This window comes from Misgurnus anguillicaudatus, chromosome 5 (assembly GCF_027580225.2).
Source record: "Misgurnus anguillicaudatus chromosome 5, ASM2758022v2, whole genome shotgun sequence".
NCBI lineage: Eukaryota > Metazoa > Chordata > Actinopteri > Cypriniformes > Cobitidae > Misgurnus > Misgurnus anguillicaudatus.
Window position 1 is genome coordinate 9542412 of NC_073341.2, and position 18534 is coordinate 9560945.

General features: G+C 35.6%; 1 protein-coding gene across 2 annotated transcripts in view; it reads right to left on the reverse strand.

Moving 5' to 3' along the window:
• The window catches only part of ntrk2a (neurotrophic tyrosine kinase, receptor, type 2a), a 57924-nt gene that overhangs the window by 17086 nt on the left and 22304 nt on the right, over window positions 1-18534 (reverse strand). For both annotated transcript variants that reach the window (XM_055168215.2, XM_055168214.2), the window contains one exon: window positions 2086-2274. In XM_055168215.2, coding sequence (XP_055024190.2) covers window positions 2086-2274 — 189 coding nt within the window. The remainder of the gene's footprint in view (window positions 1-2085; window positions 2275-18534) is intronic.

Here is an 18534-nt window from a genome sequence, read left to right on the forward strand (position 1 = left end):
ACCTTTATTTTGTAATGAAGAAAAATACTAAACCAAACTATAAAAAATATAAAGCTATAAAATCAGATGGATATTTCAGTAATGTCATATTTAAGTATTACTTTCATCTCAGATATTCTTCCCAAATTTCTAAGGATGATACAACTAGAGATAAGACAAATTAAATGATACAATTAAACTGACATTATTTGTGATTTTAAATTAATCTACTCCTGTCCTGAAGTTTGAATCCTACTAGAAAGAGCAAGCCTGTAATTTCAGACTGAATCTGAGACAAAAGCAGTACTAGAGATGATCTCAGGTATGGTGGAAAAGAGATATTTTAGTGTGTGTTAACTCAGGCCAGGCATCTCTAAACAAGGTGAGGACAGTCGAGATAACACGAGATTAATCAGGTGTTTAGTGTGCTGCTGAGAGAGAAAGAGATAAAGAGAGAGAGAGAACGAGATAGAGCGAGAGAGGAGAGGAGAGTCTGAACAGACACAGTGCTCTCTGAGATTTATTCTTAATTTGATTAAGAAATGCTTTTGAAGAAAAACTAGCCAGTCAGCCGATTACATTACTGAGAGCTGCATGATGAGGCTGCATCGATCTACAATAACTGACTGTACACCATAACCCTATATTAAAAGTAACCAGAGTTGGAGGGATAAAAGAAGATGCGAGTGGACTTTAAAATGTACGGGTAGGTGATAGATACAGTAGTGTGTTGTCAGTCCATGCATGAATTTATTTTGGGCTCAATCTCACAAACCTGTCAAGATGATGTCTGGGTTATATTTTAAAAATATATCAATAAAAAATATTAGAATGGAAAAAATTATATTATTGCATAGTTTTTATGATAATTAGGCACATTTTTCGTAATGCTCATTACCATAATGTGAGAAGAGGGTGATGTATTTTTTACATGATGATTAATATTTACACTTGTAGTTTAATCAATTTTACATACAAATATTTATTCTTGGCACAAAAGCAAATAAATATTGAATGCCAATAATGTTGTGCAATAACATTTGCTAATTAAGGTTGTAATTTAGCACCCTATAATGTTCAACCTCGAACATATTAAATCGAACTGAAAAATGCTCTAAATGATTAGATAGTATTTATTAAAGGATTAGTCCATTTTCTTAAAAGAAAAATTCAGATAATTTACTCACCACCATGTCATCCGAAATGTTGATGTCTTTCTTTGTTCAGTCAAGAAGAAATTATTTTTCTGAGGAAAACATTGCAGGATTTTTCTCATTTTAATGGACTTTAATAGAGCCCAACACTTAATACTTAACTCAATACTTAATAGTTTTTTCAGTATAGTTCAACGGAGTTTTAAAGGACTACTAAACGATCCCAAACGAGGCGTTAGGGTCTTATCTAGCGAAACGATTGTCATTTTTGACAAGAAAAATAAAAAATATGCAGTTTTTAACTACAACTTTTTGTCTAGGTCCAGTCCAGCGCGACCTCACGTAAATGCGTAGTGACGTGTGTTACATTATATAAAACGCACATTTGCGGACCATTGTAAACAATAAACTGACACAAAGACATTAATTAGTATCATTCCACATACAACAACGTCAAAATGGTCCTCTTTCAAGACACTTGTAAACACTGGGGCGGAGTTTCGCGTTTGTCCTCTGTGACCTCTTGACGTCATGACGTATTGCGTAAGGTCGCACTAGCGCTTTGAGGACCGGACCTAGCTGAGAAATTGTGGTTTAAAAGTGAATATTTTTTATTTTTATTGTCAAAAATGACAATCGTTTTGCTAAATAAGACCCTTATGCCTTGTTTGGGATCGTTTACAGTCTTTTGAAACTCTGTTGAAAAAAACTGTTACGTGTTGAGTTAAGTGTTAAGTGTTGGGCTCTATTAAAGTCCATTTAAATGAGAAAAATCCTGCAATGCTTTCCTCAAAAAACATAATTTCTTCTAGATTGAACAAAGAAAGACATCAACATTTTGGATGACATGGTGGTGAGTAAATTATCTGGATTTTTCTTTTAAGAAAATGGACTAATCCTTTAAATCAATGACATAAATTACACACAAAAAACGACAGACAGCTGGACTCACAGGTGTCAGATTTGAGCAGACTGTTGGTGCTGCGGAAGTACTGGGGGTTCTCGATGACGGGAATCTTGGTCATCCCGATGATGACGGCGTCTGCGTTCATGTCAGAGGATGAGGGCGTGTTGGATCCGTTGGACACGTGATGAAGAGGGCTGGCAGAATCATCATCATTACTAATGACTGAGGATGCACCTGTGTCAAAGAAAAGTAACCATATTTAAATCTGCATATCAAATTTGACTTACTGTTGTATGGTTTCATATACAGGTTTTAAATGTTTGAAGCGGATTTAAACATTATTTTAACATTTATGCATTTAAGCTTCATTTAAAACATTTGACATTCCATTAAAGCAGCCCTTTTATCAAGATCATTCATGGCATTGCAATCCCCTCGCTCTACTGTTTGACCTGCACGAACACGTCAATCACACACACTAGATCTTTATTACAGTGCAATAAGGTCTGACCTCATCTTCAAGTTTTAGCAATAAAATATGATGTAAAATCAATAAAAAAATTCACACTCACGCTGTCATTAAAGTAAAAGCGGGACATTTTAAATAAATAAGACATTCTGAAACTCATGTAAATGTTTTAGTTAAACATTAATTGTTATGTTGGTAATATAATTTGTAATAAAAAAGCTTTGTATTAAATTACAGAAGATTGCAACATAGATTTTCTTTAGTGGTCTCAGACTTTTGGAGCCCATTATACATCCAGAAGTATTATTTAAAGACCATGAAGCATGTCTCCATCATGAGTCCATCCATCTGCCATGATACCAAATCAGTGTGTAAAATCAATCACTTGAGAATTACGATAGGTGCCAGTTTTCTGTGGTTATTGGAAATAAAAAACAGCTAACAAAAACCAGCAAAAAGAAATGAAGTATGCCAAGAACAACCAAAACAATTGGACAGAATTATAATCAAAGCTTGTGTAATTGTGTGATTGTTTAGTTTTCATGAAGTATGGCATTTAATATCTATCAGAAAGTTATTCCTAACAAAGGAAAAGTTGTTGTTTAGATAAAAAAAGGTTGGCAGTAACGAAATTGTGGTTGCGTGAAGTCCTAACTATTAATGATTATTCTAATTTACTTTTTGTGTATTTATTGCCAAACTGTGTTTTAATATATTAAATGTATAATTATTTAGGTTGTTATATATATTTTATGCACGGGTACATTTATTAAATTATATTTTTATTGAACACACCAGCAAAAAATAACTCACCTATCTCAGACTTTGAGTCAAGGGGTTGTTCGATCATTTACTCACCTAAAGAAATACATTTTCTTGTTCAGCTGAACACAAGTGAAGATATTTTGAATAATTTTGTAACCGGATCTGAGCATGGCCGTACCCAGGGTTTGAAAACTTGTGAGGTCCAGGGGTGTTAAGAGTTAATTGCTATCCCAGGGGGGGAAAGTGCACTAAAATAAACTTAGTAGTAAATGTACTATTTTGTGCACTAATATTATAAAAATGAGAACTTAAAGGAATAGTCTACTCATTTTCAATATTAAAATATGTTATTACCTTAACTAAGAACTGTTGAATCATCCCTCTGTCATCTGTGTGTGTGCACGTAAGCACTGGAGCGCGCTGCTACGCTACGATAGCATTTAGCTTAGCCCCATTCATTCAATGGTACCATTTAGAGATAAAGTTAGAAGTGACCAAACACATCAACGTTTTTCCTATTTAAGACGAGTAGTTATACGAGCAAGTTTGGTGGTACAAAATAAAACACAGCGCTTTTCTAAGCGGATTTAAAAGAGTAACTATATTTTATGGCGTAATAGCACTTTTGGGAGTACTTCGACTCGCCTGAAAAGTCTGCTCCCCTTCTCACTCTCATAATGGGAGAGGGAGGGTGTTACTGCGCCGAGTCGAAGTACTCCCAAAAGTGCTATTACGCCATACAATATAGTTACTCTTTTAAATCCGCTTAGAAAAGCGCTATGTTTTATTTTGTACCACCAAACTTGCTCGTATAACTACTCGTCTTAAATAGGAAAAACGTTGATGTGTTTGGTCACTTCTAACTTTATCTCTAAATGGTACCATTGAATGAATGGGGCTAAGCTAAATGCTATCGTAGCGTCGCAGCGCGCTCCAGTGCTTACGTGCACACACACAGATGACAGAGGGATGATTCAACAGTTCTTAGTTAAGGTAATAACATATTTTAATATTGAAAATGAGTAGACTATTCCTTTAAGAACATTTAAGTGTACTTAACAGTGCTATATTGAGACATTATTTATTTCAATACTATAAATACTATTTAAGTATTATTGTATACTTTTTTAAGTGCATTGACTCAAGAAGAACTATATACTTGTCATCATTAGTATATTTGTAGTGCATAACAAAATACTTATTTAAATATAGTTTTAGTACATTCAAGTATACTTTATTTTTACCTAGAATCTAATGTATTCTGTCTTAACTTTTTTGCCACTTTACACTTTGGATACACACTCAGTCTATATGTTTTGGGGGTGTATGCATTGTTATATTGTATTTATTTGATCACAATTTGTTAATACTTTACTGTTGACTTAGGGTGGATAATTTATTTATTTTCATGCAACAATGCTTATCATAGCATTATATTAATCGTTTTAATAAGCAATATTAGGCTATATAAACAAGAACTTTAGTGCTCTTATGAATGTTTTCAGCATGACTTTGTAAAATGCTAACTCCTAAACTGAATGAAATATAGCCTTCTTCATACCAAATATTTACATATCTGGCATGTTTCATTCAAACCCAACTGTTCTACATCTTTCTGTGTTATTTTTAAATTGATTTAGTGTTAAAAGCATTTTTTACAGACATAATCATGATGATTATTGCGTGTGCATTACCGAATGTAGTATGATGTCAGCAATACCCTGTCCACGCTGAAAGATGTGCCATTTAATATCGTTTAGGTGCTTGCCAGATATTAGTACGAAAACAAACATAACAGGCAAAAAAATAATAATAAATTCATCCATCCATCTGCCATGATACTAAATCAGTGTGTAAAATCAATAGGTGCTGGTCACTCGGTGTTGCCAGATATTAGTACCAAAACAAACATAACAGGCCATAAAGAAAAAAATGAGTTCTGAATAAATCAGAGACGTCGCTAACAGTAACCGGCACATTTTCACAAAGTGTCACATTAATTGCCAAAACATTAAACACTACGTCTAAAGAAGATTTTTCACAATGGGATCTGGCAACACTGCAAATGCTGCACTCGCGGCCGCCAGCGTCTCACAGCTGCTTGAGCCAATCTCCGTCATTTGACTAAACTATACAGTAAACACTCCAAACTTATTTATATACGTGGATGCCAATGTTAGGTGTTTTAAATCTCTAATTAGTCATTCAGGGAATTTTTTTTTTTTTTATAAAAAATCTACCGAGTTCCGACCTCTGTGGCCTTATAGCTGGCTACGGCCATGGATCTGAGGCACCATTGACTTCCATGGTAGGAAAAATATGGAAGTGAATGGTGCCTCAGATCTGTTTGGGTATAAAAAATCTTTATTTCTCTCTCTCACAATGATTACCAAATTTTTTAAATAATAAAAAATATATACTTTGAAAAAGCTGAAAAAAATAATGACTGGACACCAAATGCACCTGCAATTATATAACCACCCACATCCAATCAGATTGCCAATTACTAGAAATCTTTTCCAGTTTTTATACAATATGCATTAAGCATGCACGTGCCAAGAGTTAACCAAACTCTAACCCTAAAATCTGACAGGAATGTGATTCCAGGACCAACAAGGATGTTGATCAATGTCCTACTTGAGGTAATTGTGTTAAACAAATTACAGACATCTCCCACATCATTTATTTCAAGATTGCCTACTGCAAACCATCTCTTTAACAGGGTTGAAAATGGATTAAAACCGGGAACTGACAAAACGTACAGCATTATAGGTCCGCTAAGTTCGCCAGTACTGCTTCGGCGGAGGTGCATTAGCCTCAGTGATATCTGAGAGAATAAAACAGGAAATTGGAGCCCGGCCATGTCGTGATGACCCGTCTGATGGCACATGACAGATCGGCGCATTTACTAGAAAACTAAGCATCTTGTTACCGGTACCCCATTAGAAAAGTGTCTCTGAAAATAATGAACAATTTGTTGTATTTGCGGCCATTATGGCATCATCTAAAGCGGCAGAAGACACTCAGCTGTATTAATGGGGCAACTGTGCCGATGGCTGAAAATTATTCAGCGTGGAGGTTTGATAATTGTGTTTGTGGAAACACACGTACAGTAATTATGTCAAAAGAGTAACACAATGTCTCCAAAGCAAAATTAAATTGAGGGCAGCCGAAAAGATCAACAGCGTCATGCAAATTTACACCACACGCTGCATCTGCAAAGCCTCCAGCATTGTGGACGACCCCACATACCCTTTACATAAACTCTTCACCCTTCTGCTGTCTGGCAGAAGGTACAAAAGCTTTCGGGCCTTTGTGGTCAGTGTTTTTACCCTCAAGCCATCAGACTCCTCAATACACTATGAATGGACCTACAACTACCACACACACACACACACACGTCACATGCACTAACTTACGCCTTGCCTTATAATTATTAATAGTCTTTGCACATGTGTGTGTGTGTTTTAAATAAATTCATACATTTAAATACATAGACATTGTTTATTTGAAAAGGAAATGTACACAGTAAAAATATCTTCAATGCCTAGACCTACAGTAAGTATGCTTTCATTTTTTTTTACATTTGTACAGTTATATATATTGATAGACGTAGAGAATAGATGCATTTGATTGATTGACCTCAAGTATATAAATACTTGTTTCCGTGCACTCCCTAAAAATCATTGCAAATGGAGTTAAGAGACAGGGGTCACATGCTGCAGTCTGGTCAAGTGAACAGGGCTAGACAATGAGGGCGAACAGATGAAAGAAGAGACAATCGGAGGTGACCAAGTGACCGGGGGTCCTGACATTACAGCTTATGAGCCTGAGGCGGGCCGACTTTCAAGCTGTTATATTGATTCTCTCTGCTGTTCATGAGATAATTTAATGCTGAAGGCCCACTGAGATACAAGACACCCTGTGACTTACTGATGTCTTTCAATCTAAATCTACAACTGTCCTGATCAAACATGATCACGATGATTTTTTTTGCATACACTGTAAAAAATATGCAGCATAAAGTAAAAAAACAGCATAGTTTGCAAGTCACTTTTACCTAAGTTTGGGCTGTGAAAAGTTGACATAACTTATAAAATCAAGTTAAAATTGTTTAAAACATAAAAATAGATGTTGATTTGACAAAAATGCTGCGTATTTACAGTGTGGGTAATACTTTAAAATAAAGTTGTATTAGTGAACAATATGGTTTTTCAGCATTTATTAATTATTATTAATGTTTGTTTATGTCAGTAAAGGGGCGTTTACATAGCGTCCAATAACTTATGCTAATTCACTTGCATTTAATGGCATTAACTAATATTGCATATTTCCTGTAATAAAAACTTTGCAATTGTTTACATGTCATTAAAGGTATAAATATGCTGTTCTTGTTGCATTTACATAGCGGGTAACCATCGATGTTCAACACGCTGCGTTTCGCATAACTCTAAACAGTTTGTGTAATCTAATATCTTACCTTTTGCGTAGTCAGTGTGGTAGAAAAAAACATTACGTAGTGAATTTCACAGCAACTGCATCAGCGCTAGATAGATACCTGAGGTAATTTTATGCGGACTTCAGCGCTTCTCCACTGCTATTTCAAATGCGCGTGCACTTGAAGTTCAAGTAGATTTGATTGGCTGTCAATGGTTTATGGTTCATCAAGTTGGACAAACTCGCTCAGAAAGTGATCCCAACAATATTGTTCATGAGTTGTGTTGTGAACTCCGCTATTCTTTTTAATATAAAACGTTTATAAACTATATAGTTATCGTTATAATGTAAACGGACCTTTATTCATGTTAGTTTATGTTGCATTAACTCAGGGGCGGTTCTAAAGCCTTCTTAGGGAGGCTTCAGCAAAATGCAGGACATTTCAATGAGAAAAATAACGAGTTCATGAGCTATTTAATTTGTTTTGCTGTTCTGCGCATGCGTGGAAGTCGCCAGTGAAGTACAGTAGAGTGGACAGTGGAGCAGAGCGCGTGCTGCGTGTCACCCGGAGGCTGCAAACTCAAAATCATTGTTTCATAAAATATCCAGCGTAGAAGCTCATAAAAGGTATTTTGGCCGATGTTTAATTTGTTTGCTAGCCTGTATAAATACAATCATGTCTGCAAAATATAAGAAAATGTGACGTATCCCGCGTTTATAATCAGATTGCTCATGATTTGCAATCTGCAACAAATGCATTTCAATTTATCACCATAAATAACACATTTTTGTAATACATGGTCTATAATTTTCTAGTTTACAGTAATGCTGGCTGTGAATAATATGATGCTAACAATAAAGATTTCTAATGTATCATTAAGATATTTGCCATGAATTTATAATTTCTGTAAACGAAATTTCTGTAAACACCGCCATCAATAGACACACGCACGCACGGAGACACACCCACATGTAACCCAGTGCACTCACAAATTTTGTATTATAAACACACAAATCAGATAGACTATAAGCAACATTCAGTGATGTTTGCTTTTTATAAATGGATATATAATGTTATTAAATGCTGAAAAGTACAGGAAAAGCAACCAGGTTGAGAAATTGAGGGACTGAAGGGGTGAGAGACAGCTAAGAGATAATGAATAAAGTGCATTTAGCAGTTTCATAGTCATGATACAGGTTATTAGCCACTAAAATAAACATCATTACACGATTTACTTGCACTTATGTTGCTCCAGGAGTCCTGTATGATTTATTTCAGTCATGTTTAGAATCAGTGCAGGTTGATGTTAATTTATGTCTCAGGCTATGCTAAGATTTAACTGGAAAGTAAGAAATATGATTTATATAATGTATAATGAGAAGACAGCCTGTTTTCATATAAATTGTTACAATAAACTTTGACTAAACATATAGTAGCCTTTACATACATTTTGACACAATAATAAATAATAGTAATGAATAACTTTAATACCTTTATAGCTGTTTAAGAGTTTTGGTCATCATTACTACAATGGTGTAATTGTTTTATTTTTTTGACTTAAATAAAACAACATATAAGCTTTAAACTATTTGGAATTGTTTATACTAAATAATATAATAATACTGGTCCTAATTCACAAAAAGACATCACAATGCTCCTGTCATATCATCACTGAGGGCTAAGCCCCCCTAAGAATGAAATCCTACCGCCCTGCATTAACTAATGTTAGCCTACAACGCTTGATTTTAATAATATACAGTATTAGTCAATGCTAAAATTATCATGAACTAAGATAAATAAATGCTGTATTGCTTATTGTTCATGCTAGCTATTGCATGAACTAATTGATAACCTTATTTTAAAGTTTTACCAGTTAATAAAAGCGTAACCGGAGACTGAAAAAAAAACCTTAAAAAACTTGATTTGGTACTTACAACTAATAACGATGAATTTCAATCCAACGTAAGCATCAATACACCCCTACCAACTCTGTATTCTCAAGAATGAAGTGCTATTTTTTAAATCTTTTTACACAGTTTTGTAGAATAATTGATTCTGATTAGTCAGGACATACCTGATAACACATCGTTCATTAAGGTGCTAAGTCATCTTGACCGGTGATAAAGTATATCACTGCTATCTCTTCTCATGCCAACATAAACAATTCTGGAGCCTATAAATGTCATTTGGTGTCCACTCTGCCTGTGACCTGAAATGCTGGGATAGGCCCCAGAGCCCTCAACGCTGTTTAGGTTAACTATAGACCGGATACAGTCTGGCTATGAGTAACTCACATTAAGCCAAAATAAACTTACATTTGGACACGTGTCGTTTTTTCCTAAATATTTTTCCATCATAAGAGCCAAGTCAACAGTGATTACAAGGTGTTTGGTTTCATTTATTTATTTATTTTTTTAGGCTATGGTTAGACATCTATAAAACTGACAGCTCAAATTATACCTTGTTTTAGCCTAGACGTCTGGTCTGTGTGTGCTATTAGACGTCTTCGCAAAGCAAAATTGCTTGAGAGGACAAGCAAGTCCGGAGGATTATTTGATCACATGGCGAGCATCCATGTAAACAGTGGGATAATGTACATCCAGGCGGTTATTATCACAAAATAACCCCCTTTAGGGTGATATAAGAGCCCTTTTGCTTCGTGCCTGCGTCCTGATCACCCCGTTGGGGTTCACTTGGTGATAACAACCGACTGGACGTACCGTACATTATCCACATGTAGCCTATATGTGTGTGGTAAGGAAAACTGTATTTACACTTTGGCTAATGGTCTCCTGGAAGAGCCCTTTGTGAATGGATTCAGTTACTCAATTTCGTTTTGAATGATCCTTGAATTAACGTCTTCTTCCCGCAATGCCCGTCAAGGGTGTGAAAATGCGGTTTGGAAATCGCCCACTGTGGCAGGTGAGGTTAGGGGAAGGAGGCGTCCCCTTTCCAAATGGGATAAACCCTACAAACAAATGTTTATCTGTTGTCCCGGAGAGAAAGATGCCAAATTTAAATACACACTCAAATTCAAAAGCTGTGTAAAAATAAAAACATTTACCTAAAGGGTGCATATTTGTACCTCAATGATGCATATTGGTAACCTAAATGGATACATATTAGGACCTTTTAAATGGTACTGTCCCAGTGATGGCTTTTGTACCTTTATTCTGACAGTGTCGCATAATAGACTATTGACTAAAAGCTACTCAAAATTATATTACTGTAGGTATTGTGCTTAAAGAATGCAATAAGGTTACTAGTTCCCATGTTATTCTGGTTTGTTTCAACTATTGTGAATGAGGTACAGTACTTCGGTTTGGATAGACATTTAGGAGAGAGGCCAAAAAACAGAGACACTCAATGAGAATGAAGTGCTCTTGAGCTCATTTAAGCATTGTGTGCGTATCCGGTAAGAAAAGCCGGCCACTACTCTTCAACTCTTTATTTCTTTTTGCTAGCAGAGAGGAAGTGATCTATCGATCAAAGGAGTTAATGAGAAGAGATGGATAGATGGACGGATAGATGGATGGATGGATGAGGGGTGGGAAGCAATGAGCGATGAGTGAGGGAAGCAGCGGGCAGATTGTTTTCAGGATTGGATTTCGGTAACACAGCAATACAGACTTGGGACCTCTCTGCTGAGCTCTCGAAAAGTCAGAGAGGAAAATATCATATTCCCAAAAATAACCGAGATTGATTATTTTTCTCAGTTTTAATGTCTGATGCTATTTTTAAAGGCAGAAATGCTCTCGCCATCTCGTATGACGGTAAAATGCTTGCCACTTTCCTTCTGGAGACCACAAGGTGACAGGAAGTTTGCGTAACATTAGTATGCACATAATCTTTGCAGCTCGGGTTTACATTTGCCTGTTTTGCTGACCTGAAGCTTCAGTCCCTATTAAATAAAGTACAAACATTGAAAATCGCAGCATACTGCACAGCATATAGACGGTTTCATCGGACGCACGTGTGGATCCGAACTTTACTTCCGGTTTCGTTTTTTTTAATGGTCTGACTAGTTGCTAAACTGATCTCTTGAACAAATGCCTCGTCGAAAATAACAAATATCTTGGTTTCCTAGGTATTATATGTGTTGTTTTTATGCTTGTTATATAAATAAACTACGTTTAAAGAACTTTGTTGTTATTTATTCTTAGTGGAGTTTACCAGAAGTTACGTGCGGACCACGACAGCCGCTTGTTTATGTTGTTACTGCTGAAACCGTCTATAATGCATACTGATTGATATTTAACAAGTATATGAAACAGTAGGCATTGTGCAATTAGTATTTTTGAAAACAAGCGCTTGTAACACTGTTGTCACACAACCAAGTAACCAGCATCCAGTTATCATTCAGAAATGATTTTGCATTATGAATATGTTTGCATGTATTGTTTAAGCAGTTGAATTGAACCAAACATAGATTAAAAACTACAGGTGGTTCATCACTTCTGGATCACTCCTCTCACTGGAAATAGATTAAGTGAATTGCATTAAGGGATTGTACACTGTCAGAAATAAAAGGATGGTACCTTTAGAAAAGGTCCTAATATACCATTTATGTACATCTGAGGTACTTATACAACCTTTAGGTTCAAGGATTGAACGAAATGATCCTTCACAGCCTCGGCTATCCAGAGATTCATTGCAAGCATGTCAATAGCTGGATATTTTAAAATAAACATTTAAAAATTTAAAAGTAAAATACAAGTTTTTTTTTCAAAGAAAATAAATTGTCACTGCTTTAGTATTAATATTATATTTCTGCAATACTGCACTGTAAAAATTGCTGTAGTTATGCAGCTTGCCAGTAACTTACTGTAGATTTAAATATTTACTGGCAACAGTGTGTTTAAAGTTAAATGGTCTGACTAGTTGCTAAACATTAACAAGTTTTTGTCTTTACAAAATAAAACTATAAAATAAAGCCTCATGCAAAGTATTCTGGGAACCAAAATCTGAAAGAAAAAAAACAGAAAAATGTTTCTGGTGCAGCATGAAGTTAAAACAACTTGGTGTTGCAAGTCAATTCAACCTAATATTTTAAGTTTTGGCTTGACATAAGTTAAAAAAATAAAATTAAACACTTTCAACTTGATTTTAAGCAACATAAAAATAGCTGTTGATTTGACAAAAATGCTGCAAATTTATTACAGTGTGATGCTGTAATTTTAGTTTTATTCTGTAAAGATAAAGACTTGTTAATGTGTAATGTTTATTTAACTTTAAACAAACTGTTAACAGTAAATAACAGCCCAGTCACACGGAATTACGTACCTATAGTCGCGTAATTTTTTTATTCTTTTTTGTGATACTGTAACGAATTTCCCGTTTTTTCGTGATGGTATCACAAATTTCTGTTTACGTGTCATTGAGTACGTTTACATGCACAGAATAAGCGGATAACTATCAAAAATCTGCTTATTACAGAAAACTGTTTTCATGCGTTTACATGCAAATCAATAAGCCGGCTATGCAGACAACTGCGTTTACAAGGGAATTGAAGAATGATCAGTTTTCTCGCAGGCAGTGACGTCACCACCTATAGTACACAATAGTCGTTCAAAAAGTCGACGGCATATCTGTCTTAAGCTGTACTGTTGTATCTCTTCTGGTGTCTGCAGAACCTGTAAATGTAACATGAGCTGCTACTTTAACAGTTTCTCTGTCAACTGCTTTAGTCAAGCAGAGACTTTTATGCGTTACTTTGCGCTTACTTCCGCGTGTGACGTTTATCTTTCATACGCGGAAACATGCGCACATGGATAAAACCATGAGAAAGCCGGTTAAGGTGTTTACATGCCACGCGAAATCGGCGTAATGACCAAAAAACTACCTGTGCCGATCGTTTTTTGCTTACGCCGTTTATGGGCTTTCCCCGATTAAAGAAAACCGATTTACGCGTTTACACGACCCCACATGTTATCAGTTTATTAAGCATAATCGGCGTAAGACTGTGCATGTAAAGGCACTCATTGTCACGTATTGGTTACTCAACTGCTTTGTCCTATTTTCTTACCATTTTCGGTTCGGTTTAGGGTTAGATTTACATAAAATGACATCCTTACCCAAACCCAACTCTAACCCTAATGCCAGGTGACAATGTTTTAAAATTTAGAAAATATGAAAAATGAATCAGAAAAAAATAGTATAAACCAATACTTCAAGTGACATCCTAATGCAAACACCAAATCTAACCCTTAACCGAAGCATCAATGGTTTGAAAGTAGGAAAAAGCAGTTGAGTAACCAATACGTGACAATGACATCGATACGATCACGAAAAACCACGGAAATTCGTGACAGTATCACTAAAAAGAATCAAAAAATTACGTGACTATAGGTACTAATTTTGTCAGACTGGGTAGCAAATAACATAAATGTAAATCTACAGTAAGCTACTGGCAAACAGCTGCCAATAATACTGTAATTTCTCAACAACAAAAAAATTACAGTGTGTATGTTCTGTTTAACTTTTGTTTATTTCTAAGGATGTTTAATTTGATAAACTGTTGATTAGTTTAATCTATGTATATAGAAAGAGTTGATGTTTAAAAGTCAGAAAGGTCTCTGCTGTGTCCCGCTGAAGTTTTTAAAGGATCCAGCCTATCGTCTGCTGTTATATCCTGCACATTTTTCCAAATCTTTTAGGTCATTTGGGTATTCTGTCTTATTCAGGACACAGCCCAGAATTCCCCTATGAGCATTTTCCTTTGAACAAATATGTCCAATAAAAACACAGATGGACGTGGTAATCTGAAAGCAAACCTTCTAAATCATAAACAATCCCTTCTGTTCAAACACAAAATAACAGGAATGTCGGACTAAAGTCTTTCAGCAAAAGTGGCATTGGTAATTATTTTCTTTCTCAAGGGATTGTTCAAACCAGCAGAGCATTACCTGAATCATGTCACTCAACATGTTTACTGTTTGTTAGGAAAACACTCGCAGCCCAAAGGTGAAACGTCAGGTTTTGGGGATTGTGTTAGGGAGTTGAGAGATTTGAATCCAACCCTTTATATCAACACAAAACTCTTTGGATACTTTCAGGCTTTAGAGAAAAAGAAAAATATTTGCAGTAAAGAGACTGTTTTCACAGGGGTCAAAGGAGAGACTATGGCTTTTAGGAATGAATAAAGAAATCCGAGAAAACGAAGGGTGGCAATCAAAATAAAATTACGGCACAGGCTGTAGAGGAGTGGCCAATGGGCTGCCCAGCAGGTTTTTGTACACAATACAACACATTATGTAGGAGAATAGATTAATGTTTCTCTGTTCATGTTTTGCCTGTCCTGACATACATCTTTTTCTAGCCTAATTTGAATCACTGACAGCAGGGGTCTTTTCCTACATTTTTATAATGGTGCTTGCCAAAAAGCATTGCTATGCGGTTGCTAAAGAGTTCTGAATGTTTTATAACATCTTGCTATGTTGCTAGGCATTTTGGGTTTCTTATTGACCCAAACCCCCAATTCTCTATAATTTTGTGGTCTCAGGTTCTTCCTTCAATGTAAGTCTAAAGGACTTTATGCCTGTTTACACTGTAAACCCAGACATTGTCTTTACTTTTTTAAAATTAAAATCTTAGTTGATTTAACTTTTAAGCGTATACAATCAATTAAACTTAAACATACAAGTGAACTGAACTTAAAATGATCAGTACATGTTGTAAGGAATACCCATAATCCTTTGTGCCTGCATGTTTTGATTATTTATGCTTTTTCACAAAATAAGAACTGATAAGAACTTTAACCACTTAAAAATTTGTAATACAATGTCATAGAGGTTTAAGCTCTTATTTTATTAATGTTGTTTTGTTGTAAATTATAATTTTGTGAAGTCATGTACTTGCTGAATGATATTGGAAGTGAATTAATTAATTACTTAAAGGTAGGGTATCTAATTTTGAAAAATGCTAACGGTAGTCAACTAGCAATGAAATCACGATCCCACCCACTCAAATCGCCATCAAAAGTCACGCCTCTTTCAAAACACATGAACACGCACACATCAGACAGTCACATCTCATGTCTCACTCTCATTCAGCAGTGAGAAAACTTTGCAGTACAAAGTCGAATAACACTTACAAAATAACCAAACAACTGGTTTACATCAGAATTAGTTTAAGCACACTTTCGGTTGTGTAGACGTAGTAACTATATCGTTACGCTAATCCGTAAACGAACACAAATTTCATAAGCAACACAATGTTTCATCAAAGTAGAATATCTGAATCCATCTCAATACAAACATATCGCGTACCTACCTTACCAAAATAAACTGTGCAACGACTCTTTCAGACCCTTTGCGTCCTGCAGCTGTTTGCATCTCGTGGTAAAGCAGTAAAGTTACCGATGTTCATTTGGGTTTTTGATCTTTGCTGATCCAGGCAGTTTTTGCTGTTGTTGTTTTAAAAGATGTCTTTCGTTTTTTGCCTCCTGTGTAGGTTGTCAATTCAGGAAAGTTTGTCATTCTCAGTCTGTTTACAGACGGATGTGAACGAGCCGATGACGTATGGTGTCTGTGTGAACAGGCTGCGCAGTGGCATTCAAATTACGCTTACGGATGGGGGACAAAAAAGGCAACGTCGTTCGGACCGATACCTATGATTGGTTGAACATTTTTTGGTCCTACGCCTTTCACAGATGACATAAATTTCTACTAATACATTTAAACAACTTAATATAGTGATTGCTATCAGGATGTGAGGAGACTTTTAACCAGCATAACTAAAAATGTTTCAGGATCAAATGAGATGCCCTGCCTTAAATTTTTTAGGGTAACAACTTTTGTCTAATTTTTAAAGTAACTTCAACTAGTCCGGGTTACAGTGTATAAGACACAATGACACAATAATAACTTTTCCTCAATATGCCACACAAATTGAAGTAGGCTACCATTAACGTCTGTGGCACAAACAGTTAGACGTCAAAGTATGATCAATAGCAATGGAATAATATATATAGACAAACAGACAATGATGAATTGTCTAGACATAAAACATGGATCTCTTTTTACTGCAAGCTAAACACAAAGGTCTGCGCCACAAAGTACATGCCATACTGAGGTGAGTCTGGTGGTGATGTTGCCATGCCTTGTATTAAATGACTTTAAAAGCTCAATTTAAAACAGCTGCAACCATAGCATTACCAAACAATGCCGCCAACGTACAGTATCTGTCTTTAAGCCTGTGTCTGCTATATCACACTGTATTCACTTTAAAATCTGGTTGTTGTGTGTGAGACAGATTAAGAAAAGAGTAGGAGAGAGGGGGGCAAAAGAGGAAATTCTTCCACCTCCTCCACTTTGGGACATGAGATGGATTGCTTTTCTCTATGCAAGGCAGGTTTACTGTTTGGCTGACTGAACCGACAGTGTCTGGAGACAAGAAAGCAGCACTGTGTTATTCAAAGTAATGCATTTTATTAAATGCAGCACTGTCTCTTGATTTCAAGAGATCTTGATTTTTTTGCTATTCTTTTGGAGAAAAAACAATAAATCATATTTTGCATCCCTAGAGGGCCTGTGGTTATTAATCTATAAAACATAAACAGTCAACATAAACAACAGAGAGTAAATTAAACGTATAGATAAAATCATTTAGGAATTAAATGACGGCAGCTGTACATGTGCAGTTAAACATTTTACATTACTTACGTTAGTAAGTCTTTACTGTCTAAAGTACTTAGCTTATATTTTATGTAACAAAATATACAAATTTGTATATGGACAGTCTAGCAATAAAGCAATTACAAACCCTGTGGCATTTTCAGTCAATGTGAAACAGCTGTTTGCTTTTGTAATAAGATTTCTAAATGAAAAACAATTGATTGGATCACAATGTGTGTGAATCTGAAAAATAAAAGGATGGTTGTTTCAGATGCAGAGAAAGTTATTACATTTTAATGAGAGATTAGAAAAACACTATTTGTTTTCTTTGGAATGTGCAATATTCCTGTTCAGTTTAGATTTCAAACAAAGCCGATTTCGGACACATCAGCTTTTCCATAAATCAATGTTAGTGCTTGTTTTAAAGAGAATATGGCAGTAAAGTAATGAAGGGTATAACAAGACGTTTTGTACCTTACATCACAGTGTTATGTGTTGCACATATGCGTGAATGTCTGTTTTTATCGTGTCCAAATCTTTCTGGTTCATCTGTCGGTTTGCTATCTGGTCATTAAATGTGTGAACAGGGTGAAAAAGGGCCCATCTGGCATGATTCATTTATGAGCGACTCCATTTGGGAGCAATCTCTCCTTCTCTCTTATGCATGGAGGAGTCCTTTGCCTACTGACACAGATTTAACTCCCGAACCCACTGATGGATTCACCCATTTATTCCACTCAGCAAAACTATGTGACCTGGTCACGCTATTCCCCCGTTGGGTTAGACTAAGCGGGAGGGGCTAAAAGAACCATTTCTCCCGCAACAACCAATAACGGTCGTCTAAAGTCAGCTATTGTACGATTGGCTACATGGCTGGACAAGTTGCAGGTGAGGTCAGTCGTAAACCTCTCTGCTCTCGAGAAAAGGTCGGCAAAATTCTTGCTCCGGTTCGGTCGGATGCGACCACAGTCATTGTTATCTTGCCACAACCTCGACAGGAACATTGTGAAATAAAACAAAACCTAAAATAACAAAACAGACACAACAAAACATACAAAACACAACACAACATTAATATACAGTATCAAACAAAAATGAAATCCACAACACAGAAAAATAACTGATATATTTGATAATAAACAAATTATTACAAATTTAACAAATAAAAGAGGTAAAATAATTACTTTTCTTTCTAAGCAAACTTAAAT